We start from the raw sequence: 27,629 nt of genomic DNA, 5'->3' as shown, positions 1-27,629 counted from the left end.
TGTCTTTAGTAGCTTTCTAGATATTGAAAAAGGGAGTGTTATTGCTGTCAATGGAGGCCTCACAGAGTCATCGGATTTTATCAAAAATATCTTAATTTGTGTTCCGAAGATGAACGAAAGTCTTACGGGTGTGGAACAACATGAGGATGAGTAATCGATGACATTATTTTCATTTTTGGATGAACTAACCCTTTAAAGGGATAGTTCACCCCCAAAATTAAAAATTTGTCATCACTTACTCACCATCAATTTGTTCTGAACCTGTATGAATTTCTTTCTTCTACTGAACACAAAAGAAGATAATTTAAAGAATATTGGTGGCCTAACCAGACAGTTGACGGTAACCAATGACTTATTTTTTTTAAGTGATGACAAAAATATTATCTTTGGGTGAACTATCCCTTTAAATTGCAAGTTACGAAAGCCTTACATATACTACATCTCCCATAATTCCACTGTGACACGAAGGGGCGGGATTAGAGGTAAGAGAAACACACGCCCGAGACGCTTATTTGCTCAACCGCGCCTCACGATGATTGGGCGGGGAGTCTCTTGTTTGGTAATTGTAAAAGCAAAAAGTTACACAAGCGTCAGGATTTTGTAACGCATGCATTAGATACTATTTCATCTTCAATCGCAACTGAGAAATCAGTGTCTTCTTAGCTTTACATCGGACCGAACAAACTGAGCACTAAGACAAAAAGCTTTGTTTTGTTTTTAAATTAACAAAGATAGTATCGATAAATTTGAATTATACGAGGGCTCTGCCAAAAGAAACGACATAGTCGCATATGTTTGGATTACAGAAAGTGAAAATGAAATAGAGACAAACAGTCGGGATGTCTTTTTGATGAAATAACAGATAAAGCGTAACGGGTTTATCTCGGAAAGGTCTAGACGCGCGCGAGAGTCTCGGGTAGTGACAAGAAGACAGAAGCGCGCGCTTAAAATATGGAGTTGAATTCAGTGATTTTGCCATTGGATCCTCGGTGGGCTTTTTCAAATTAGTAAACTGTGGAATCGGCAAACTTCCCATCCCCGAGACAGCTCAGAGGAACGCTTGGAAATGGAAAAACATCTCCACGTCTTTCGTACACAGCCTCATAACTGGAGTGTGGTCCGTGCTATGGTGAGTGCCAGAATTCCCCCACATGTGCATGGGGAATACACACCCATACTCCCGTATGCACCATCTGTTTGATGCCTTTATCAGATGTTTGAGAATTTTATCCAAAAGTAAGATCTTTTCGGCTGCAAACCTCTTTGTTTAACGGATGTGGTTAAACAGACACTTTGCCATTTGATAGGCTGACACATGTGGTTCATATCACTTGATTATATGAACGTTGTTCATTATTACCCAACATCTTTCACAAATTTGGTGCACTTTCATTTAAACGCCATGCCTTGATTATAATTCGTCTGTATTTGTAGTTTTTGCATGCATCCCCAGATGGCTGAGGATTTGATAGAAACGCACTCCGTTTTCTCTCACGCCCTGGTATCGGTATCCATCGGTAAGTATAAAGAATTATTTTTAAAAAGGGTTATAAGATGTTATTTATCTGGTTTCTTCGGAGGGGGCATGCTTACACCTATGCCCATGTGTTACAAACGCACCTGTCATGTGCAACAGTGTCCAGTGTAATTGGAGGAAACTGGGTTAGACTTGGTGACAGGTGACCTTACTGCTATATGGGTCTTTTTTTGACAACTATAAGCACATCGCCCCAAATTCTAATGACTCCTAATTAATCTGTTTTTCTTTTTTCAAATTCCCATTATTGCTAAATAGTGATTCTGATTCTATATTTTCATTTAAACCAGCATAAATGAAAGGTACAACAAATAATACTATTGATTTATAAATATTTTATCATTTAAATAATATATAATTTTCTTTGCTAATTAATTAATGACATTTTTTTGCATTGCATTGCAGTAATGAGATTAATGTGACATGAAACTTACTGGAAAACACTGGATGTTGCTGTTCCCCTTGGATTATTAGTTATTATTTGTGTATTGTGTTATTTTGCATCACTCTTAAAGGATTAGTTCACTCCAGAATTAAAATGAAAATTTCCTGATAATTTACTCACCCCCATGTCATCCAAGATGTTCATGTCTTTCTGTCTTCAGTTGAAAAGAAATTAAGTTTTTTGAGGAAAACACTCCAGGATTTTTCTTCATATAGTGGATTTCAATGGGGACCAATGGGTTGAAGGTCCAAATTGCAGTTTCAGTGCAGCTTCAAAGGGCTCTACATGATACCAGCCGAGGAATAAGAGTCTTATTTAGCGAAATGATCAGTCATTTTCTAAAAAAAAAACAAACAGCAACAACAACAAAAAAATGTAGATACTTTTTAACAACAAATGCTCATCTTTCACTAGGTCTGCGATGCGCCATGCATTACATAATCACGTTGGAAAGGTCATCCGTGACATAGGCAGAAGTACCGTCCCAGTGTTTACAAAGTGAACGTGCAAAGACTAAGTCAAATGCCCTTTTCAAAAAAAAGGTAAAACAATGACAAAGGCTTTTCCGCCAATGTCACTCGTGACCTTTCCAACGTGACTAAATAATGCGTAAAGTCGTGGACACGCGTCGCAGACCTAGTGCAAGATGAGCATTTGTGGTTAAAAAGTAATTTTTATTTTATTTTTTAGAAAATGACCAATCGTTTCACTAGATAAGACCCTTATTCCTCGTCTGGTATCGTTTAAAGCCCTTTGAAGCTGCAATTTGGACCTTTAACCTGTTGGTCCCCATTGAAGTCCACTGTATGGAGAAAAATCCTGGAATGTTTTCCTCAAAAACAGTAATTTCCTTTCGACAGAAGAGAGAAAGACATGAACATCTTGGATGACATGGGGGTGAGTAAATTATCAGGAAATTTTATTTCTGGAGTGAACTAATCCTTTAAACACTGCACAGTTGACTGGAATGTTTATTTCAACCATTAAGTAGATAACTCCCATTTAAGATGCCAAATACCAGAGATATTTTGAATACTTCTAGGAATCCCACATACAGTTGGCAGAGATGTCAGATTTAGTTACAGAATCAATGGCTGGCTTTATGATCCGTCCCAGGCTCCAGTGCTACCCCCCCTAGGTCACATGACTGTTTATGAATGGGCCTTTACTTAAAAGATTTTATGTTTACATTTATTACGGAAAATGTATCCCAGTCCTGTTTTCTCTGCATAGTATGTACCCATAAAAAGCCCCTTAAAATTGTGGCTTTTCAAGGTATTGCTCAAAAGTCTGAGGAAAGCATGTTTCTTATATGCCTAAATATAGATTTTATCATTTTCTCTATTAAAAATATGAATTAATTATTCATAATTAATTCACCACCTTGTTTTCAAAAAATGAACACTGCTACTAGTGTAATGTGAACTAAACAAATGGAAACAGGAAACAGGCGTGTATATTGAAAATGCTAATCAGTACATTTATATTAATGAAGTCTCCTATATTGAGCTTCATTTGTTGTTGATCTGCTCTAAAATGCAGTCTCCATGGAGACCCTCTTATTGGGAGATGGATATAAATAGCCCTCTGGAACTGACATCTTGGTAACCAGCACATTTTTTTGTCATGGGATCTGTTGGTTGAAAAACCTGTTGAATGATCTTTCCTTTCTGTTTGAGAAATACAGTGTTAATATGCATTTTTGTGTTTCAGGGTACTTTATATATGATTTCTTTGATATGGTTATCAATCAGAAGATCAGCCATTCATGGGAGCTCCTTTTCCACCATGTAGTGGTGAGTAGACTTAAAAAAAATGGTACAAACAAATTATTATATATTTTTGGAGAAAGCCAATGACGCTTATGTTTAGGACCATTAAGATATTTTTTTTTTTTTTGACAGTTAAACATATTCTCCTCATAATTGTCATTTGTAATGCTTCCATCCAGACCTTTGTCATCCTTGATTTTTTTTTTTTTTTTTTTTTTTTTTTTAATAAATCCCATTCAAAAGTGATTCTCATTACATTCAGATTATTGTAATAAATTGGTTAAAAATTTAATCATCTTAAATTAAAGGTCAACAAGTACTACCTTAATTTCTAAATATGTCATAATTTAAATTAAATTTCATTATTTTTTGCATTACAGTTATGAGAATTTGGATGATAAATGTGCTTAATTTTCATGAATAGAATGTCATAAAATAATGGAAAAAATAAATAATTAATGAGAATTAAAAGAAAGCCACTGACTTGGGGCGTATTCTTCGTACCTCGCTTAATACATCTGAGATGATTTGACAGATGCCAGATCTTCTAATCGTGATAACTGAACTCTGGCTAATTTGGTTTTTCAAACGAATTTGCAGATTGGATTAAAATATCTGGATTAAGTTGTCTAAGATTACTGCGTGTTCTCGTGTTCCATAAAAAGGGCAGATGTATCGATACACGAAACCACGATCAGCAATGCAGCGATTGGCTGGAGTCAAGACGGCAACGTAATGACATCATAGAATGAGAAAAGACACCTGACTAAAAACTTGACGAATTTCTAGACATTTATAAGGAAACAGCCAAGCGAATAATGACGCTACACGGCATTATAGTATTATTTGCAAATTTATTTTTAAATCATATTGTCCCTGGTTTACATTAGGGTACTCTTGTGGGAAAGTAGCAGTGGCTGGGACAGACTTTAAGCATCACCTCCGCTTAAAAAGATGCAATCTAATCCTGTTTACATGAAATAAGCCTGCTCCCGAGCAGGTTTGAGCTTACGGACCTGTTGCTATGACAGCAAGTCCAGGATGAGCGTCGAAGAACCGAACAATCCAAGATCATGCCAAATCGCCATCAGTCAAATCCAGCTAACTGAGTTAGCGACGTACGAAGAATATGCCCTTGATGTCAAGGGGATTTTGTCGGTAAACAATAACATCATTCCAAAAGTGGTTTCTGTATTACTCACCCATCTAATAAAATCTACACCAACCTGATTCTAGTGTTTTCAAATAGTCCAACCTGTTTGACCACCTTGTCATTGCCGTGTGTGTGTTGAGACATACGTTTTGGAAAAAGGTGAGGTGCGATGGTCAGCTGAAGGTCAACTGTTGAAATGGCTAAGATAGATAAACAAATCAATAGCGAGACCATTTTGATTATCACAGCCAGCGTGTCCTGCTCTGTTGCAATGTGCCGAGGAAAGACGCTGTCCAAACACTTCCATTGAGTTCAGTGGGGTTTTCTGAGCTTTGGTTCATTTGGGGTTCTATGGCGTCACCACTTGGTAAAGTAGCCAGCTTCATTCTGTGGTTTTGTTGTTGTTGTTCCCTCTTTTCTTGAGATTTCATTCAGTGAAGTGGCTGGAGGGAACGTGCTGCCAGATTCTTAATGGCAGTGTGAGAAACTGTCAGACCCTCTCATCTACACCCCATCCCATTCTTCCCCACTGTTTACATCATGAGCCAAACTGTAATTATTAGAGAAGCTTTGTTTTAGATGTGCTTAGTTTGAATGGAATGCAGCAAGAAGGCATTCTTTTGTTGCTGGTTCGGGTTTGACAGAACATCTGTCATGCCACGCCAAAACATTATGTTTGTCTTCTTTTCAGCTCATCAAAATGTCTGCAGGTGAATTGTTGGCGAAGGCAAATGGGGAGTGTGTGGAAAGCCGTTTGGAATTCAAATATCATTGGAGTTTTAGATCATGTGATCAAGATAGGTGTGAGCATCTGTTACTCCTGTTACTTAAAGCTGCAGTCCGTAACTTTTTTTGGTTAAAAATGATCCAAAATCAATTTTTGAGCAAGTACATAACCAGCCAGTGTTCAAAACTATCTAATTATCTTGTCTCAATTCACAATGGTAAGCTTGTAATAATGTTTTGTAATAAGAGCGACCTGGTGGATTTCTGCGGGAAATTTGAGCATGCAGCAGTTCCTCTGTGCGTCATTACGTCACGTCCGTAAACAGAAAGGAAGGAGTCCAGGCTAGTCGGTTTTATCACGTGAGGATGCTGCTTGTAGCGGATCATTTAAAGTCTTTTCTCACAGCAGCTGAAATAATGAAACTTCTCATTTTGATGGTGGATTGTAATCCAGAAAGGTCCAAATGACAATCATCAGTGACAACTGGAGATTCACCTGTAGTCAAAAAGCAAAAGACTTCGGACTGTGGAGTGGATACAGAAATTGAAATCTACAGCTAACGCTAATATACACATAGTCATAGTAATGCTGATGTTGTTAACATTAACGATTTGAGAACAAAGTATAACAGTAATAATAATTTGCACAGTTTGGCATGATCCGAGCTAAGCGATCGTTAGATTTAATCATCATTGGCAGTGCAATTTATTGTAGCCTAATGCTTTTTTCCTCAGTTGGTCAGAACGAAAGTGGCAAACATGTTACTTTCTTGTTCAGATGATATTTTCCAGTGAAAATTCTTATATTGGTCATACTTCCAAGACGTAGAATCTGTGATTCTGAAGTTCAGTATCCACATCGTCATAGTGATTGACAGCAAACATTAGATTCATCCGCGCTGACGAGCTGTGCCGAGGCACAACGCACGTGCAGGTAACTGTTTCGCATATGACTGCAATTGCAGGGTTCAAACAGAGATGGCGACAAAGAGGAAAAATTGCGGACTGCAGCTTTAAAGTAACTGTTTTTAAAGTAACACAGGAATAAATGTAATTTATTCCTGTGATGGTAAAGCTGAATTTTCAGCATTGTTACTCCAGTCTTCAGTGTCACATGATCCTTCAGAAATAATTTTAATTTGCTGATTTGGTGCTCATGAAACATTTCTTATCATTGCTGAAAACAGTTGTGCTGCTTAATGAATTAATGTAAATTGTGATGCATTTTTTCAGGATTCTTTTGAGTGAATAAATGTATTCTTTTCTTTGAAAAAAAACTTAGTTATCCCAAACTTAAAGGATTAGTCCACTTTTAAATAAACTTTTCCTGATAATTTACTCACCCCCATGTCATCCAAGATGTCCATGTCTTTCTTTCTTCAGTCGAAAAGAAATTAAAGTTTTTGATGAAAACATTCCAGGATTTTTTTCCATATAGTGGACTTCAATGGGCACCTAACAGTTGAAGGTCAAAATTAGTTTCACTGCAGCTTCAAATTGTTCAACACGATCCCAGATGAGAAATAAGGGTCTTATCTAGTGAAACCATCGCTCATTTTCTGAAAAAAAAAGAAAAAAAAAAAAAAGAAAATTATATAAGTTTTAACTAGCTCTCTTCTTCTTCTCCTCTATTAGAATTCAAGCAGTGTAGACACTGCTAAGTGTATTACTGCCCTCCACAGGCCAAAGTTTGAACTAATTTTTATATGCAATATGCTAGTTCAATAGTATATAACAGTTAGTTCAAACTTTGGCCTGTGGAGGGCAGTATTACGCTTAGCAGTGTCTACACTGCTGGAATTCTAATAGAGGAGAAGAAGAGAGCTAGTTCAAGATGAGCATTTAAGGTTAAAACTTATATAATTTTGAATTTTTTTCAGAAAATGAGTGATGGTTTCACTAGATAAGACCCTTATTTCTCATCTGGGATCGTGCTGAACAATTTGAAGTTGCAGTGAAACTAATTTTGACCTTCAACTGTTTGGTGCCCATTGAAGTCCATTATATGGAAAAAAAATCCTGGAATGTTTTCATCAAAAACTTTAATTTCTTTTCGACTGAAGAAAGAAAGACATGGACATCTTGGATGACATGGAGGTGAGTAAATTATCAGGAAAAGTTTATTTAAAAGTGGACTAATCCTTTAAATGGTAGTGTACATAAGAATGAACCTGATTTGAGGTGAAGAGGAAGTCCATGTATGGAAACACTGATTGCTTAAGGAGTCATCCGTTTGCGGTGGTTGTCATATACCAGTATAGTAAACGGAAAAAGAGAACTGTTACTTAAGTTAAAAATGGTTTGTTTGGTTTGTGAAATTTAAAAATGGTTTGGTTGGTTTGTGGGTATTACTGCTTGGCTGTTACTTTTGCAAATGCTAAAGTTTCCAGAGGTGGTTCTGTGAAAAGCATCACACTAACCCAATAACATTTTTGGCATTTGGCTCACCACAAACCTCCTTAAATCAGTTTCTCAGAAATGGTTCTTTGTAGAGCAAATGTCTCTCATCCCCCATTCATTTAGCACAATTGAGTTTGCTAATTAAAGCCTGCAGGTCTCAGAGGAGGCTGAGATGATCAGTTTGTATTAGTTCTCATTCATACCATTCATGCTGAGGTAGAATCAGTGGAAAAATACAAAACGCTGCGGGGGGAGTCCGACGGTTTGGCGGAGTCAAGGGTGATTGTTAGTTCACCTTTACTCAGAAGCCTGAGGTGATTGTATTTGCTCAGTGACAGATTTTACTCAATAGCTAAATGATGCAGTCGAGTGTCATGCCAGGAAACTCAATTACAGCCCTCTGCACTTTCTGTAGAACCTGATAATCCAGCTCTGCTGTGTTAAACCTGCGGCTTTCCCTGACTGGTTCAAGCTGCTGTACTTTGGAAAAAGCTGTCAGTACCATGAGTGGTAAACAAGTCAACTGTAGTAAGAAAAGGGCCCACACATGCCTGACATTAAAATTTGTTTTCAGTGTAAATTAACAAAAAAAAATTATGTAGCTTACCTGACTGTGATGCAGTTGTAATGGAACTGCATAGTAGGAATGGTTCAACCAAACAGTCGATTTGGTAAAGTCAGGTAAAAAAAAATTTTTTTATTCTTTTTTTTTTTTTTTTTAGCAGCTAATTACCACCACTACAGCAATGACCATTCAGACAGACATCTTTGAAGTCTGAAATGTTAAGACTTTAGCTATATTTTAGGTGTCTTGGGTAAACAATGAACCTGAAACTAACTTGATTATACAGGGATTCATTAAAGAATTAGTTAACTTCAGAATTAAAATTTCCTGATAATTTACTCACCCCCTTGTCATCCAAGATTTTCATGTCTTTCTTTCTTCTGTCGGAAAGAATTTAAGGTTTTTGAGGAAACTTTCCAGGATTTTTCTCCATATAGTGGACTTCAACAGTTACTGACTGGTTGAAGGTCCAAATTGCAGCTTCAAAGGGCTCTGCATGATCCCAGCCGAGGAATAAGGTCTTGTCTGGCGAAACGATCGGTCATTTTCTAAAAAAAAAAAGAAAAAAAAAAAGTTTATACTTTTTAACCGCAAATGCTTGTCTTGCACTAGCTCTGCGATGTGCCATGCATTGCGTTGAAAGGTCACGTTTGACGTAGGCGGAAGTACCGCGGTAGGGCGAAAAAAAGTCATCTAATTTTCTCCTCCAACTTCAAAATTGTCAGACACTGTTGTTTTACCTTTTTTGTAAAGGGCATTTGGCTTAGTCTTTGCACGTTTGCTTTGTAGACATTGGATATGCACATTCACCTATATCACACTTGACCATTCCAATGTGATTACGTAATGGCGGATCGCAGAGCTAGTGCAAGAAGAGCATTTGTGGTTAAAAATGTATATACATTTTTTTTTTTTTTTTTTTTTTTTTGAAAATGATTGTTTCTCTAGATAAGACGTTTGTTCTTCGGCTGGGATCGTGTAGAGCCCTTTGAAGCTGCATTAGATTTACAACAAAATAATACGTATTTTTCAAATAAGTAAAGCAAGTTACTTTGTGTTCCCATGTATTGACTGACAGCTCTCCTGTGCCCATGTTGAGAAATCGTGAGTGAGGATCAGAGGCATTGTGTGCACAGTGTAAACATGATATGCTTGTTGTAGATCTAGACTAAATGTGAGCATTTACTCATCTCACTTGCACAAAACAGATTCAGTATTCCTCAAAATGATTAAAAACAGTGCAATAATAAAAAACCTGCAATAATAAGAAAAAAAATACATAATTATGTAATTAATCTCACTTTATTGTCTATGCTGATGATTTTCGATGATCCGATTCAACCATGCTAATAAGCAAAAATGACATAACGTTTTTCTTTTTTTTTTTATTTTTTTTATTGCTGACGTAAGGGTTTCTTCTCCTGCGTCATTTTGATTTTGCCGTGAAAGGGCCTTGACATTTGCCAAAAATAGAACTTTTGTTTTTTGTTATTTAAAAACAACCAACCAACTGAACCAAGTCCAGCCGAGATGAGAAAAAGTAATGCAAAAGTAACATAGTGCATTACTTTTTTAAAAAAGTAACTAAGTAACACAATTAGTTAATTTTTAAAAAAAGTAATATTTTAAAGCATTTTTTTTAAAGCAACTTTACCCAACACTATGTAACAGTATTTTGATTTAATATGAGTCCTCTGTAAACCATCATCATTATATATATATATATATATATATATATATATATATATATATATATATATATATATATATATATATATATATATATATATATATATATATATATATATATACATATACATATACAGTACAGTCCAAAAGTTTGGAACCAAAGAAGTTTCGTCTGCTCACCAAGGCTACATTTATTTAATTAAAAATATAGTAAAAAACATTAATATTGTGAAATATTATTACAATTTAAAATAACTGTGTACTATTTGAATATATTTCACAAAGTAATTTATTCCTGTGATGGCAAAGCTGAATTTTCAGCATCATTACTCCAGTCTTCAGTGTCACATGATCCTTCAGAAATCATTCTAATATGCTGATCTGCTGCTCAAGAAACATTTAATGTGTACAATTGTACAAAATATTTGTGTACAATATTTTTTTTCAGGATTATTTGATGAATAGAAAGTTCAAAAGAACAGTGTTTATCTGAAATCTAATCTTTTGTAACATTGTAAATGTCTTTACTGCCACTTTTGATTGATTTAATGCATCCTTGCTGAATAAAAGTATTCATTTCTTTAATTTCTTTTCAAAAAAATAAAAATAAAAATTCTTACTGACCCCAAACTTTTGAACGGTAGTGTATAATGCTACAGAAGCTTTGTATTTCAGATAAATGCTGTTCTTTTGAACTTTCTATACATCAAGGAATCCTGAAAAAAAAAAAAAAGTACACAACTGTTTTCAACATTGAAAATAATCATAAATGTTTATTGAGCAGCAAGATCAGCATATTAGAATGATTTCTGAAGGATCATGTGACACTGAAGACTGGAGTAACGATGCTGAAAATTCAGCTTTGCATCACAGGAATGAATTACTTTGTCAAATATATTTAAATAGTACACAGTTATTTTAAATTGTAATAATATTTCACAATATTACTGTTTTTTTACTGTATTTTTAATTAAATAAATGTAGCCTTGGTGAGCAAACGAAACTTCTTTTAAAAACATTAAAAATCTTAGTGGTTCCAAACTTTTGGACTGTACTGTGTGTATATATATATATATATGTGTGTATATATATACTAGTTGCCCACTGACTATATCCACTGCACAGTTTGGCTTATGCAGTTGTTCTTGCATTATTGGTTGTAGAGCAAATGATAAGAGAGTGTATACATTGAGAGTAGGTCAAAGGTTAACAGCAGGGTTTGGTCTGTTGGAAGGGAAATGTAAAGAATAAGAGGCAGCGGAGGAATGAGACTGAAAGAATGTGTATGAGTGAGGGAACCACTTTTGGCTCCAGAGTGTAAAGTATTTGTGGCTGGATCCCTCCTCCTCTTCCAGCATGCATTCAGCATTTTCCAGACAGAAGCAGAGACATCTGGTCCACATATGCTCATGCTCCAGCACCATTATAGAAGTCCTTGGTATTCCCTCTATAACCTGTAGAACTAGAAACCTCTGTCTTTCTCTGATATAGACCCTTCCCATATCACGAGTGACCTCTGTTTGTACTTACTACAGCAAACCTTCCAGAACAACATGCTGTCTGAGCCAAAACAATCCGCTTGTAAATAACATCTCAGTCTTCCTAGCAACCAAAAAAATAGATGACATTTATATTCTGAAAACTTCCTGTTTTGTTTATTTTTAAATGGAATTTCCTTGTAGTATGAAGTAGCTTTCTCCGATGTTTGTCTTTCCAATAGATTAAAGTCAGGCTGAAAATGTAGGTGAATTTGACACTCAGTTGAGTGACGATAGCAAAACGCAGGAATGCTGCAAGCCGAGGAACACAATTGTTGGAGTGGCAGGTTCAGCGTGTACCGTTCTGAGAATAAGGCCTGAAGACAAATGGTCCTGTTTGATTCAGAGCGTTTCAATGCCTTGAGTCTGAGTACTTCTAAGTGGATCTGGAGCACCGCCATAGTAAGTGTCTGGTTGCCACGGCAACTGTGTTGTGCATGTGTGAATGCACGATTCCCAAATTATGAATGCTGATTTTGTTCATAAAATGGAGGGGTTGAAATGCTATTGTGCTTAAATATAGCTTGATCTTTTGTGTTAAGTTTATCAGATTTATCATATCAGTACTTTTAGCCCTATTCTGATGGCAAAAGATGATGGTGCTGTTTTTGTTGTGTTTAGTATACAAACATACTCCAACTAAATGGAAAATATTAGGTATGTAGGGCCTACAGCATTTTTTTGTATCTGACAACCAAAATGTTGTGAACAAATACATGTAAAATGGCATGTTGTAAAAGGATGCATTAACTACAATTCAGAAGTATAGGGTTCAACATTCAGATTTTTTTTTTTTATAAATTTATTTAGCAAGAATGCATTAAATTGATTAAAAGTGTCAGTAAAGACATTTATAATGCTACAAAAGATGCTGTTCTTTTGAACTTTATTCATCAAAGAATCCTGAAAAAAATATATCATGTTTAAAAAAAAAAAAAGAATATTAATCAGCAAAACTGTTTTCAACATTGATAACAATAAGAAATGTTTCTTGAGCAGTAAATTGATTTCTGAAACATCATGTGACACTGAAGACTGGAGTAATGATGCTGAAAATACAGCTTTATCATCACAGGAATAAATTACATTCTAAAATATATTCAAATAGAAAAGTTATTTTGCATTGTAATAATATTTCACAATATTACTTATTTTACCGTATTTTTAAAAAAATAAATGCAGCCTTGGTGAGCAGAAGAGATTTTATTACTAAACATTTGTACCAAACCCAAAACTTTTGACTGATAGTGTGTCTATGTACATTTATCACTGTCATTCTTTGACCAGGGTTTTATGGGGGTTTTACTGACCTGGCCTTGCTTTCCTCTGGGTCATATCATGTTTAACCTGTCCTCTTGTCAGGGTGAGGTTTGTGATTCGTGTTTTATTCCAGGGTGTGGCCTTTGTCCTGAGCATTATTGGGTAAACATCTCCACCATTTACAATGATAGTCACAGATTTCATGTGTTTTCATCTCTCACCACTATACGTGTCTTAGATGTTTCAGAAACCCTCTCTTCTCCCCAGCCCCTTCGAACCCTCATGTCACCAAACTTAAAAATCATCATTGATTCACTGCAGTGGCATCATTTCACCAAAAGCCAGGGTATGGCAGACCCTGATGACGCCATCCAATCTTACTCCCTCAACGTGACAGTCCCACTTTCTTCACACAAAGTGTGAACAACTTTTTCCAGCACTTCAAAGCTCAAAAGTCTGAATATTATCCAATTTAAGTGTTATTTTTAATATGATAACAAAAACTTTTTTGTTCATTCTACAAATATTGTCCTCATTTGTAAAACTAAAAGTCAATCAATCAAAAACCACAGCCAATCAGAACACAGTGTGGACGGGCTTTCGAGGCATTTGAGATTAATCTTCGCAAGGAAATGGATTACTACATAATCAAATTCACAAATATTACAAAATGTAAACATTGTTAAAAATACACACTGAGATACTGAAACAATCTTTGTCCTAAAATACAAACTTTGAACGTTCTTGCTTCCATTTGTTTAATTTCAAGATCTGAGGTGAATTATCCATTGTTACTTACAAAGCTGGGAGCACTGAATGATTTTCAAAAGTCACGTTACACACTTTTAACATTAAATAAACACATAAACATTACCTGAGATTATCATTGCCATACTTTGTGTTGTTGCTCCAGCCGCGACTTTGCAAAAAAATAGAAACTAAAATAGCATCGTTGTGTGTCGCCGTCGCCGCTACTTAGGACAACCGGTAACTTAAACACATATGATTGGTCATTATCTTCAACAGAACTCCCTGTGATTGGCTATAATACTTAACACCTCAAAATTACGTTGGGAATAGACACCTTGGCAGCGCCGTTGATCTTACATGACATGAATATAACAACCAGATCACTTTAATTTACTTACTTTTCTGTTTTATATAACAATACAAATTATATGTTACACATAGTAATAGGAGGATTATAGATTAACTCTGTTAATCCTGCATGCACTGAATAAAACTATATAAATTGCATTGACTTGAGTTGACCAGGCAGCCAAGGTATGGCAGTCGCCATACCCAATTGACGCCCCTAATTCACTGGAACGTGTGACTCATAAACACAAACTGGCATATTCATACATGTTTGTATCATTTTTCTTTTTCCCATTCACACTTTACCACACCCTTTGAGTTTCTCAACACTTCAGCTTCTCAACTAATTTCATACTGTTGTATTTCCACATACACACTCCACCTTCAGCTTCATCTCCCAGCCCAGTTTCACATTCTCTCACATCATCTGGCCCCTCCTCACTCTTCAAATGGGAGGATCTGCTTTTTTTTAACGTGTCTGTTCTTTTACTGTGATTTGGAATCTGGAGGTTGTGCCTTACAGACCCACAGAACTGCATCTGTTTATATAAAAATACTTAACGGAATAGCACCCAAAAATAAAGATTCTGCTGTTTACTCACCATTCGTTTGATCGCTTTGTATGAAGAACAGATTGAAGTGTAGGATATTATTCATTATTTATCTTAAAGGGTTAGTTCACCCAAAAATGAAAATTGTCATTAATTACTCACCCTCATGTCGTTCCACACCCATAAAATCATTTGTTCATCTTCGGAACACAAATTAAAATATTTTTGATATTTTGGCAGTTTGATGCACGCTCTGAACCACTGATTCGAAACAAGATTCATAAAGCTTCAAAGCTTCATGAAGCAGTGTTTTGAAATCACCCATCACTAAAAATTAAAATGTATTTTCAATAATTGGAAGTAAACAGCGTTTTTTTTTTAATTAAATTACATTAAAAATTTGTTACAATTTTTTTTTTTTACAGTTTATACTATCCCTTAAATGCTTAATTTATGTGCATTTGTGTTTATCTTCAACTAAGCATGTGTTCTCGCTGTTAGTCCACCTGTCCACTCTTCTCTCATCACCTCATGTGGTCCTAAAGCCATTGGCATCTGTGCTCTATTTCTCACTGAGCTTCAGTATTCCACACATGCTGCTCAAATGGGTCTGCTGGCAAAGCATTCTACACGAGTTTCACCTGTAACCAGGTTAACTGGTTTCAGACTGGAACTTCTACCACCCCCCATCGAGTTACCCAGGAGGACTGTTTGTGTCTGCCATGTTTTTTTGTGTAATGGAGAAATTAGAGACCGTACTAGTGATAATTGACCCCGGAGGGAGAGGTTCATGAATCCAAAACATACACAGACCTGTAGGTTTACTGTATTTTTACAGACAAAGAAACAGCAGGGGAGAAAGCTAACCGGGATGTGCTAATCTAATGTTATTATTGCATCAGTGTTAATACTTTTTATGCATAATTGTAAAATAATAAAAATAAGGTCACTGTTTTGGTTTTAAACAACAAAAATATTCAGGTCTGATTAGCATGTGTTTTTTTTGTTTTTGTTTTTTTATTGCTCCCATGCTTTGGCTTAGCAACTTTAGGGCGCTCTCTCTCTCTCTGTGTGTGTGTGTGTGTGTGTGTGTGTATGAATGAATAAGATTATTTCAGCATGATTGCAGATGGATTATGGGAATAATCTTGCTAATGCAGATTGACTCTGATTGTCTGTTGGTGTCTACAGCATTATGTTGGAGTAGATTATTGTGCTTTTTTCATATTTATTTGTATAGCACTTTTCACAATACATATTTGTAAAGGAAATTTTATTATAAAAGAAAATCATACTCTAGTGTCCATAAGTTTCTTTAAAATAAAAATGATTGAAAGTAGCCACTTCCCTGCTAGTGTGAAATGTCCCAGGTATTCACCTTGTCTCAACTTTTTAAACAACACTAAACTGGGTCTGAATTTAGAATTCAGTGTTTATTAGTTTTGTTAGTTTTTCAGTGCGTTATTTTTCTCATCACAGTACTAAAGCACAAAAATACCATAATATGTTTGTATATTTTTCCTCAGTCTGGCAGCATGAGTGTCTGAGAAGAAGAGGGGTGGGAGAAACAACACTATACAATATTTTGAATTTGGATTGCAGTACCTATTTCAACCAGTAGTTCTCAATATTACATATTGCCATTTAAGCCTTATCAAAGACTATAGATATAGAATGATGGTTCACTCCTATTAGTTATAAATGGGAGAAACTGCAACACGCAATATGGCAGAATATGTCCCACCTTCTAAGTAACGCACAATATGGTGGAATATCTCCCATCTTCTAAGTAACGCACAATATGTCGGAATATGTCCCACCTTCTAAGTAACGCACAATATGGCGGAATATGTCCCACCTTCTAAGTAACGCACAATATGGCGGAATATGTCCCACCTTCTAAGTAACGCACAATATGGCGGAATATGTCCCACCTTCTAAGTAACGCACAATATGGCGGAATACGTCCCACCTTCTAAGTAACGCACAATATGGCGGAATACGTCCCACCTTCTAAGTAACGCACAATATGGCGGAATACGTCCCACCTTCTAAGTAACGCACAATATGGCGGAATACGTCCCACCTTCTAAGTAACGCACAATATGGTGGAATACGTCCCACCTTCTAAGTAACGCACAATATGGTGGAATATGTCCCACCTTCTAAGTAACGCACAATATGGCGGAATATGTCCCACCTTCTAAGTAACGCACAATATGGCGGAATATGTCCCACCTTCTAAGTAACGCACAATATGGCGGAATACGTCCCACCTTCTAAGTAACGCACAATATGGCGGAATACGTCCCACCTTCTAAGTAACGCACAATATGGCGGAATACGTCCCACCTTCTAAGTAACGCACAATATGGCGGAATACGTCCCACCTTCTAAGTAACGCACAATATGGCGGAATACGTCCCACCTTCTAAGTAACGCACAATATGGTGGAATATCTCCCACCTTCTAAGTAACGCACAATATGGTGGAATATCTCCCACCTTCTAAGTAACGCACAATATGTCGGAATATGTCCCACCTTCTAAGTAACGCACAATATGGTGGAATATGTCCCACCTTCTAAGTAACGCACAATATGGTGGAATATGTCCCACCTTCTAAGTAAGGCACAATATGGCGGAATATGTCCCACCTTCTAAGTAACGCACAATATGGCGGAATATGTCCCACATTCTAAGTAACGCACAATATGGCGGAATATGTCCCACCTTCTAAGTAACGCACAATATGGTGGAATACGTCCCACCTTCTAAGTAATGCACAATATGGCGAAATACGCCCCACCTTCTAAGTAATGCACAATATGGTGGAATATGTCCCACCTTCTAAGTAACGCACAATATGGCGGAATACGTCCCACCTTCTAAGTAACGCACAATATGGTGGAATATCTCCCACCTTCTAAAATATGGCGGAATACGTCCCACCTTCTAAGTAATGCACAATATGGCGGAATACGTCCCACCTTCTAAGTAAAAGAGCCAATCGCTGATTGATAAAGTCATTACGTTGCTACAGCTGCCGTTTGAAGCTCTGGTTCCCATAGAAACCTGAGAGTTTCGCTTAGGACTACACATGCGCATTGGGTCATCTAGCCTGAAAAATATGCTTTTTTTCAATGCCATTTGAGCATAAGACTACATTTATGGGACAGTTCATGTCACGATTTACTAAAATGAGAGAATGAATTCTTAACTCAAGAGAATGAATTCTTAATTTGGGCCACTAGTTATATATTTTTTTTGTCGCCATGTCATGTGAGGCTCTGCAATTATGGTCACCAAGGCTGCATTTATTTGATCAAAAATATAGTAATACTGTAAAATATTATTACAACTGAAAAGAACTGTTTTTATTTGAATATATTTTAAAATGTAATTTATTTCTGTGATGCAAAGCTGAATTTTCAGCATCATTACTCCAGTCTTGAGTGTCACATGATCCTTTAGAAATCACTCTAATATGCTGATTTGCTGCTCAAGAAACATTTATTATTATCAGTGTTAAAACAGTTGTGCCACTTATTTTTTGGAAACCATGATACATACTTTTTTTTTTTTTTTTTTTTTTTTTTTTTTTACAATTGATGATTAGAAAGTTCAAAAGAACGTTTATTTTAAATAATATTTTTTGGGGGGTAACATTATAATTTTTTTTACTGTCATTTCTTATTAATTTAATGCATCCTCTGTGAATAAAAGTATACTATACATAGTAAAACTATACATTAAATCAGCATATGCGTGTTCCCTGAGAATTGAACCCATGACCTTGCTGTTGCAATGTTCTAGCAGGAGTTACAGATACACAGCTATTAACATAAAGCAACATGTTATGTGATGTATCTGACATAAAGACTTTGCTCTTTTCCTGTCAATGATTGTTTTTTCAAGGCTGAGAAGGACACTATAGTGTTTTATCTCTTTACTATTGTCACCATTCAAATATTACAAATTGTACAATAGTGAGTGTTTGTTTTTGAAGTCTTTGACTTGCGACACACCTCTTAACCTCGTTTTGTGTTGAAGGCAAGTCTCACACTTCACACTTCACTTTCATTACTAATAATATGAAATATGTTCATCCACATCTCATCCACAAGTACTTTACTACTTCCATATTCTGGACTGATGTTCATGTCACCTTTAGGAGAGAAAGATTCTCCTGAAGATAACAGCTTGCTTTGTGATGTTCAGAGTGTTATACAGCTCAAGCGTTGTGTAAGCGTATGTAACCGGTTAACCTCACCAAGAAAAATACAAAGTGTTAACCAAAAGTTCAACATCCTCCCAGTCATAAGACTGAGGTCACACAAATCTTATTCAGTAATCATGCATCTTTGTTAAAACACGCCCTTCACTGCAGTCAGAGAAGCATTTACAGATAGAAACCATATTTACAGAGCTAGTGGTCTTGCTAAACCAGCAGATTGCTAATATTTTTGGATGTTTTTTGGATGTCAAACATATTTTTCAACCCTCACCGTTTACTGTAACCTGTGGTCTGACTGTAGACCTCTTTTGTTAGATACTGTAAAGCAAACTCAGATGTGTTTACAGTCCACATAGCTAGTCATTCAGTCAGCGTTTGTCATGTTTAGCCTTATGAATGCAGCATACGTGACACATTATTGCTATAAAGAGGTTTATATTTGGATTTCAAGCTATTAGAAGCCATTATACATTACTTGCCTGCTTCAAACAAACACCATGAGCTTTTGAGAGAGGCATGTGTCAAAGCAGCAGTGTTAATGTGAATAACATCACTAGCCTTACTGCTGTGACATTCCTGACCACAAGGACCAGGCGGGTGTCATGTGAACAGGGTTGCATTACAGGCTCATCCCAAGAAATTTATTACCTCTTACAAAAGGAGTTACATCACAGGGCTCAGTCATGTAACTTAGTATTGGACATCATGTAACCACAGCTTTGTGCTCTACGTAAGACTCATCATACCAGTTATGATAGCAGATTTGTACAGGTTTTATAAACGTCAATATAATTATATAAATTGCAATGGATTGAAATCTAAATGCTCAATATAAGTTGTGCATTATTAAGTGTAAGTAGGAGCTTTTGACCACATAATAGTTCAGATTAATCCATGCACTTAATGTTTTGTAATGATAGGTATAGACTGCCACCTAGTGGAAGATCATAAAAAGTACGTCCTTTTCAATCCTTTTTATCCAAAAGGAAATTTAAAACATTTTTTAAAACTTGATCCAACAACAAATTTTCCAAAACAATTTACTTTCTGATCCTTTATCTATATTTATATAAAAACAATATTTTTTTATTTACAACTTAAAGGATTAGTTCACTTTCATATGAAAATTACCCCAAGCTTTACTCCCTCTCAAGCCATCCTAGGTGTATGTGACTTTATTCTTTCTGATGAACACAGAGTTATATTAATAAATATCCTGACGTATCCAAGCTTTATAATGGCAGTGAGCGATACCAACGAGTGTGAGCTGAAGAAAGTGTCTCCATCCACATCTATCCATCATAAACGTGTACTCCACACAGCTCCGGGGGGTTAATAAAGGCCTTCTGAAGCGATGCGTTTGTGTAAAAAAAAAAAAAAAAAAAAAAAAAACCATATTTAACAAGTTATGAAGTAAAATATCCAGCTTCCGCTAGACCACCTTTTGTATTCAACTTACAAACTTAAGTGTAAACTGGCGTTGCGTCAGTTAAGCTTTTAGTGTAAGCTTTTTGAGCTGCAAGAGTTTTACACTTTCTTCATAAGTTGAATACAGAAGGTGGTCTGGCAAGACATTAACGCATCGCTTCGCATCAGACGGCCTTTATTAACCCCCCGGAGCCGTGTCAAGTATGTTTATGATGGATGTGGATGGAGACACTTTCTTCAGCTCATATTTCCTGATATCGCTCATTGCCATTATAAAGCTCGGATGCCTCAGGATATTTATTAATATTCCTCCGATTGTGTTCATCAGAAAGTCGTATACACCTAGGATGGCTTGAGGGTGAGTAAGGTTTGGGGTAATTTTCATTTTTTTATCATTTACATTATTTCATCAAATTAAAAACAATATCACATACACAGTCAGTCACAAATTTCACCAACTTCTGTTCTTTAAATCAAGGTTTTTTGCTCTGATTATTCTTAGAGCTGGTTGGTTTGGTTCAAGACTTGGTATTCTTTATTTAAGAATGAATATAAATGCTTATAGAGACACTTAATGGGGAATGATACTCTATTTGTAGTAATATTGACAAAAATCACCACTAGGATTTGTTTGTGTCACTCATGGTGATTGAACACTTTGGCTGTTGTCATGTTGGATTTAGGACTGATCAACAGAGCCTTTGTGTTCTTGTCCTCAGCTCAGCCTCTCCCTGCTGTTATCAGATGATTCAGAACACACTTTCATTTGTTTCTTGTCGCCTCACAGCAGATTAGTGTTGAGAAGATGAAAGAGCTGCTTCTGAAATTAAGCACATTAGTCTGTGTATGGCTTAACTGGCCTATTTAAACTTTCTTTAGGTGAATGAACGAGTCAAACAAAAACCTTAAAATGCTTAAAATAATATTATGATGAAAGATTCTTTCTGAAGGTAATGATTGTAATAAGTTGGGTGCATAATGGTTTTGCAATAAATGTGCTGACCTTGAAATTCATGGGCAGCCACAGAAATTAAACAAAAAATTCTGGGAGAGTGGGCAAAAAAAAAAAAAAAAAAAAATGCTTATTTGAAATTATATTATATTATATTTTGTATTTTTTTTTTTTTTTAAATATTGTACAGCTGTATAGGTCAGTGGTTCTCAACTGGTTTGGTCATGGGACCCACATTTTCCCATGGTCATTGGGCCACGACCCAAATTTTTAGGAATTTGAACCAAGCTAATTTATTTCTCATAAATGGTTGACACACACCCGGGACGTGCTCAGGGTGGTGGCTTTGGGGCCCGAGCCAATGCCCCTTTGCCCTTATGGGCTGGGGTACCGCTGTAGCAGGCAGAGTACAATATATGAGCGAAGTGGATTTCAATCCATGCTAAATGCATTCTGTAATGACTCTGCTGCTCCAGTTCCACTCTGGGGTTTCCATTTCTTTCTCACTTTCCATCAAATTGAATTGAACTGAGTAATCTTTAAATGACCGTATAGTAATCGGAAATTAATAGGAGTGTGGGCTTTGTTTACTAGCCTATCAGCATTATTGCAAATGTAGTCTTTTTTTTTACAACAGTTCAATAAGAAAACAGAATACTAACAATGATCTCAAAATAAATCTGGTCCAAACTGGCTTTAAGCTAATATTAGCACATTTGTACCCTACAAAATAGTGCTTAAGAATAAACAACAAAGAATAAAAGGCTTTTTCTTTTGCATCAGGTAATGCAAAAGAAAAAGCTTCTCGGCCTTCATGTTTTGCTTGAGACGTTGATTTGAATGTCCCCACAGGCGAACACAACATCTTTTCTGTCAATGTATCATCCATCATTACAGCCAATTAGACCTGGATCATTTGATTCTGTTATTGAATGTCAAAGTAACTGTTTTTGTTTACACTTTCTCAGTGTTTTGCCTTTTAGCTGAAAGCTGAAAATAGCACATGCATCTTGAAGTCAACATGAAACGGACGTTGTGATAGTCTTTTCTTCATTATTGCGATGAATATCCAAGTGAAATGGCTTCTCAAACAAGAAAAAATGTAGGGCGCGACTTGATTTTATCAATTAGGAATTGATTGGATTGTTGTGATTTCATGGTGACTTTAAGGATTTCCTTGGCCTAAATTTAAGTGCATTCCTAATAAAAAAATCTCTTTTGTCTGCAGGTGATCACCTGTTTCGGGATCTCTGTGCTGACCTGTCGGTATGTGGGTTTTGCAGTGGTGGCACTGTTGGTTGAGATCAATTCGATCTTTCTGCACCTGAGGCAAGTGCTCCGCATGGCCAACCTGGCCAAAAGTACATTTTACCGTGTCAACAGCATGATAAACCTGGGCACCTACGTGGTGTTTCGCATCAACACTCTGGCCTGGATGACACGCTGGCTGGTGCTGAATCGTGACCTCGTCCCCCTGGCCAGCTACACCATCGGCAGCGTGGGTCTGGCCATCATGACCGCCATGAACATTGTGCTGTTTTGCCGCCTGATGAGAAGTGACTTCATGAAGTCCAGCCGTGAGAAGGAGGTGAGCAAGGAGAAGGAGAAAGAAATGTAGGAAGAAGACTCCTGCTCTCCCGCTCGAACCAAATCCACTCTCATCACCACTAAACTTTTGGGAAAAAAACTTTCCTTTAAACCTGCCGACTTCATTCCCGCAACTCCAACAAAGTTCTAGTCGTTTTGACTCCATCTCATATAGACCTCAAGCTGTGTTAAGATATTTCCATGATGGCTGTTGTCACAGGTTTACAGATGTTTGAAACGGATGACATATTTACACATGCAACCGTATGCTCAAATACTCGTGCATGGTTTAGACAATGACTTGAGCGTATATGAAACACACATTATGTTCAAGTTCAAAGGAACTGGATCTGCTTACTATTATCTAATCAAATGCTGATCTACCCCAATGTATACATTAACTATTAAATATAAGTAAATATTCTGCCCAATTAGGAACTACTCAAGTGGGGATAAAAATATAGTAAAAAAAAACCAACGTAAAAGTTTGGTTTATTTATTAAAACTACATTAGACTAAGGATGTATTTTCTAGCCTCATTAACACCTACAGCTGCTACCTCATTAGACTGTAGCAGTATCATCATAATTCTGTACATAGGGACAATTCATCCAAAAATGAATATTCTCTTTCTTCTGTGGAACACAAATAGAGATGTTTAGTTGAATGTTCACGCTGCTCTTTTTCTGTATGAAAGTGAATGGTGACCAGTGGCTGTCAAGATCCAAAATCGTTAATAAAATCATAAAAGTACTGTAACAGTAGCCAATGTGCTATATTCAAAGTCTTCTTAAGCCATATGATAGATTTGATGACAGATATTTCATTTTTGGGTGAACTGTCCCTTTACATTTTTTGGAATTTCATAGAGCTGAATTTTTATTGAAATTCTCTGTACTGACTAGTAATAGTAAATGAAGTGACCGTGGACAGGAAGTGCTCAGTGATCAGTACTGTATTCCACAAAGTTGGGTATGAGTTAATTTGGTCGACTTGACCTCAGACTTACCCTGTGGATAAAGATCACTGTACACGATTATTATCTTACCCTTTAAGTGGAGGATCTAAATCTCCATGCTGGAGTCCTCACAACCATTATCAGAATTAAAAACACTCCTGCTCATTCTTGGTGAATCACAGCAATATGTGTGAGGTTTGAGATCTGACAGGACTCTCATTGCACAAATCATGCCTGTAGGTGGCACTACATACACACAACAGAGACCTCATGTTAGCTTATGCTAATGCTTAATCTATAGAGAGGAATGGTTAAAGCAGCACTTATATTGCTTTAAATGTGCAGAACCTTTTTTAATAATGCTTTGTAATTTGTTTTTGTATTTTGTAATTTATTTGTACTTAATATCATTGATTATTGTGGTTGGGTGCGAACTGCAAAAAAAATTCTCTTCTGAAAACACATTGAATGGTGGAACACTGTCTAGTGCAAAATGGTGGTGTGATTTTGTTGATGGTGAACAAAGAACGGTCCTGGTCAAATGTACTAAAGTAAAGGCATTTATTTGTTTAGCCTTATTTCATATACTCGGTGCCATTGAGATTGTAGACTGAAGTCTGATTATATAATTTGATTGGGCAAGAGTGGCCTGTCTGTCTGGTGGGAATGTTTACGCACTATAACCACATGTAGCATCACCGACTTGTGCCACAAAACTTTTTTTTTTTTAAAGTACCAAAGTTTATTCATAACAATGTTTCATTCAGATACTCCTGCCTTATTTTACTGATTGAAGGAGAGATACTAAAAAGCTACTCATGTCGAAACTATTGCAGGAATTTGAAAGCATGTGAAAAATAGAAAATGTAAAAGTTTGCACTGAAGTAGTAAATCTTTGAGTTTTTTAACTATTGGCAGCTTCATATTGAGACTGTGTGCTTGTATATGTGCTCCCTTAGTGAGGTAACTGGTATCTCAGTGTATTTAAGTGTAATTTTTTTTTTTTCTTCACTTTTTTTAAGATCATTTCAGCTGTGTGGTTGTCCTTCACTTGAGGGTGCAGTTCTGTACTGTGTTTGGTGAAAGATAAGCTACTGTTATGTTGTGGATCTGATTTTTTTTGACCATTGTGTTGCAGTGTTTTCCAAAGCCAAAATTTAGAATGTTTTTTAAAAAATAAATCCCAGCTGGAAAAAAAGATATTCATGCCCATATCCTAGGAAAGCAGAACAAAAGGATTTTTTTCTTTTCTTTCTTTTTTTAACCCTTGCTGTCTGAGTTAGCTTAATGAATTTAATTTTGAATTGTTTCTAAAATGTGTGTGTATATATATATATATAGCATAATTTTATTTTTGTTTGAATGAATTCTTTTGTAATTAATATGAAATTATTTGTATATGACCATTATGTTGTTAATTGTGAAATAAAACATGCTATTAACACTTTATTTGAAGTTTTTTTTTGGGGGGGGGGGATAGTATATAAGATAGGATTTAATACTCCTATATGATTTACATTAAACCAAATCATTTTCCTGTAATTAAGTTTTTTTTTCTCACAGAAATGTTGCTTCAGACAAAAATTAGTGGCCAATTCGTAAATTTCGTCTCTGATAATGCTAGTTTCCAAAAAAGTAAAATAGTCAAGCCTTGCAGGTTACCAAGCAACCCACATACTAAAAAGAAGGTCTGAAACATCGTACATGAATGGAGTGGAGCGACAGAAATTTACCCTCCCCGCTCTAAGGGTAAACACCCCAGTTTTGTTTTTTTGTTTCCCACCTTCTTTCATTAATGAAATAAATTATAGAAAACAAAGCTGAATTCTTCCTCACTGTACTATTTTGTGTGTCAGACATTTTAGGAGACAGGTCGAAGTAATCGGCGTGCAGATGTAACCGCTACTCCGGAACTTAAACCGCCGTCTCCGGCATGGGAGGCAGGCGCGCTAGCAAGAACGATAAAGACCGCAGTCTCTTGTGTGCCTCATGAGACAAGGGGAGTGAGGTTTATCTGCACAGCTCTTACTAGCTGGCCTCTGTTACACTCACCCCCTAAACCTCACTCCCATCCGGGTCACGGCACCACTGTAACCCCTCAGGTCCAACTCGCCCTGCTCTGTGCTGGCATCGAACCTGGGTCTCTGGCTTGGGTGGTGGGTGCACTAACAAGGAGGCTAAAGACTGCAGCTTCCAGTGCAGGGGTGTCCAGTCCTGCTCCTGGAGGGCCACTGTCCTGCAAAGTTTTGCTCCAACCCCAATTAAACACCTGAACCAGCTAATCAAGGTCTTATTGGGCATAGAAACTTCCAGGCAGATGTGTTGAGGCAAGTTGGAACTAAGCACTGCAGGACAGTGGCTCTCCAGGACCGATGTAGGACAGCCCTGCTCTAGTGTCAGTTGCTAGTGCACCTCTTGAGACAAGGGGAGTGAGGTTTATCTGCACAGCTCTTACTAGCTGGCCTCCGTTACACTCACCCCCTAAACCTCACTCCCATCCAGGTCACGGCAACAATGTAATCCGTCAGCTCCTACTGAGCTGGACTCAAACCGCTATCACCGGCATGGGAGGAGGGTGCGGCAACAAAGACGCTAAAGACCGCAGTCTCTAGCATCAGTTGCTAGTGCACCTATTGAGGCCAGGGGAGTGAGGTTTATCTGCACAGCTCTTACTAGCTGGCCTCTGTTACACAGATAGAAGACATGCCGAAAGGTGAACTACTGTCGGCCGTCGGGCAGTTTTTCTTCGTCGGCCGACTAAGTTTTCTCAGTGTGTTCCGCACCGTCGGCTGAAGTTGGTCCTCGCCGGCTTTTTTTCGGCCGATTCGAAATGAATCATTGAATGAAATTCTGATCATTCTGATTGGCTGTTCAGCTACTGCCACCTGCTGGTTCGGAAAGGCATTTCATCTCACGCAGGCGCAGAACTGACGTGCTACTTGGCCGTCAGCTGGTGTGTCAGGCCAACTTTGGACACAGACGCTGCCGACGTGAGCCAACCCCGCAGTCTGCTTTCGTCGCCACTAGTTCGTCGGCATCGGCTTGGTTTGTTCTGGCCTTTAGTAGTGTAGATGCTCATGTGGCTGAAGGTGTACTGACCTAACACGTAAACATTATGGGAAGTGCGCTATCCAGACGGGATTTAAACTTTGTCACTGAAGACCCAAGTTTGGTTTGAAGACGAAAAACATAACAAGTACAATGTTTCCCTCACAATTCCTGATTTTTCACCGCGTTTGTCGTTTTCTTGCGCGGCTATCAGTGCAGAAACGAAAGCTGCAGCTCTCTGTGTTTTTCCGTTTTCTCAGGGCGTGTTCATGTAAATTACTCCCCTCCCCCCACACCCTCCCCTCGAAGAAATCAGGACATAACTGGTTTAAAGTGGACAAAAGAGACGGAGGTGTAAACGGGTATGTGTCTCTCTCATCTACTTGTGATCCGATCTACCAACGCAAGTGTAAACAGGACCAGTGGAGACCAGTGGTTTCATAATGCACTAATAGGGTCTCGTCATCATTGTCTAATGAAATTGTGTAGGCCTATGTTTACTCGACACCTAGTCAGTTTGACTAGGCACATCAATTTGTACACTCAGTTTTGCTCACTACTTGTTAATGTAGTGGAATATAAGACATCACCTGTAGTAGGGAATAGTAGCACAACTCCAGTCCGTGTTCACAACAAAAATACTCTGTAACAGTGCAAATAATAAAACATCATTAAATAAAAAAATT

The 27,629-nt window shown here is 37.0% G+C and overlaps 2 protein-coding genes across 2 annotated transcripts in view; both read left to right on the top strand.

Moving 5' to 3' along the window:
• Positions 1–537: 537 nt before the first annotated feature.
• tlcd2 (TLC domain containing 2) lies at positions 538–25,342 on the top strand. The gene is given in 5 exon segments (XM_048160109.1): positions 538–973; positions 976–1,129; positions 1,435–1,517; positions 3,696–3,778; positions 22,579–25,342. Coding segments are annotated over 5 exon segments (732 nt in total). The 5' UTR covers positions 538–951; the 3' UTR covers positions 22,969–25,342.
• ccdc92ba (coiled-coil domain containing 92Ba) overlaps positions 25,317–27,629 on the top strand; it is a 21,161-nt gene continuing 18,848 nt past the window's right edge. The window contains exons 1-2 of the mRNA XM_048160107.1: positions 25,317–25,350; positions 25,545–25,644. The gene's annotated coding sequence lies outside the window, so the exon portion shown is untranslated. The remainder of the gene's footprint in view (positions 25,351–25,544; positions 25,645–27,629) is intronic.

This window comes from Megalobrama amblycephala, linkage group LG16, assembly GCF_018812025.1.
Source record: "Megalobrama amblycephala isolate DHTTF-2021 linkage group LG16, ASM1881202v1, whole genome shotgun sequence".
NCBI classification, from domain to species: Eukaryota; Metazoa; Chordata; class Actinopteri; order Cypriniformes; family Xenocyprididae; genus Megalobrama; species Megalobrama amblycephala.
This window is presented reverse-complemented; position numbering and strand designations above follow the sequence as displayed.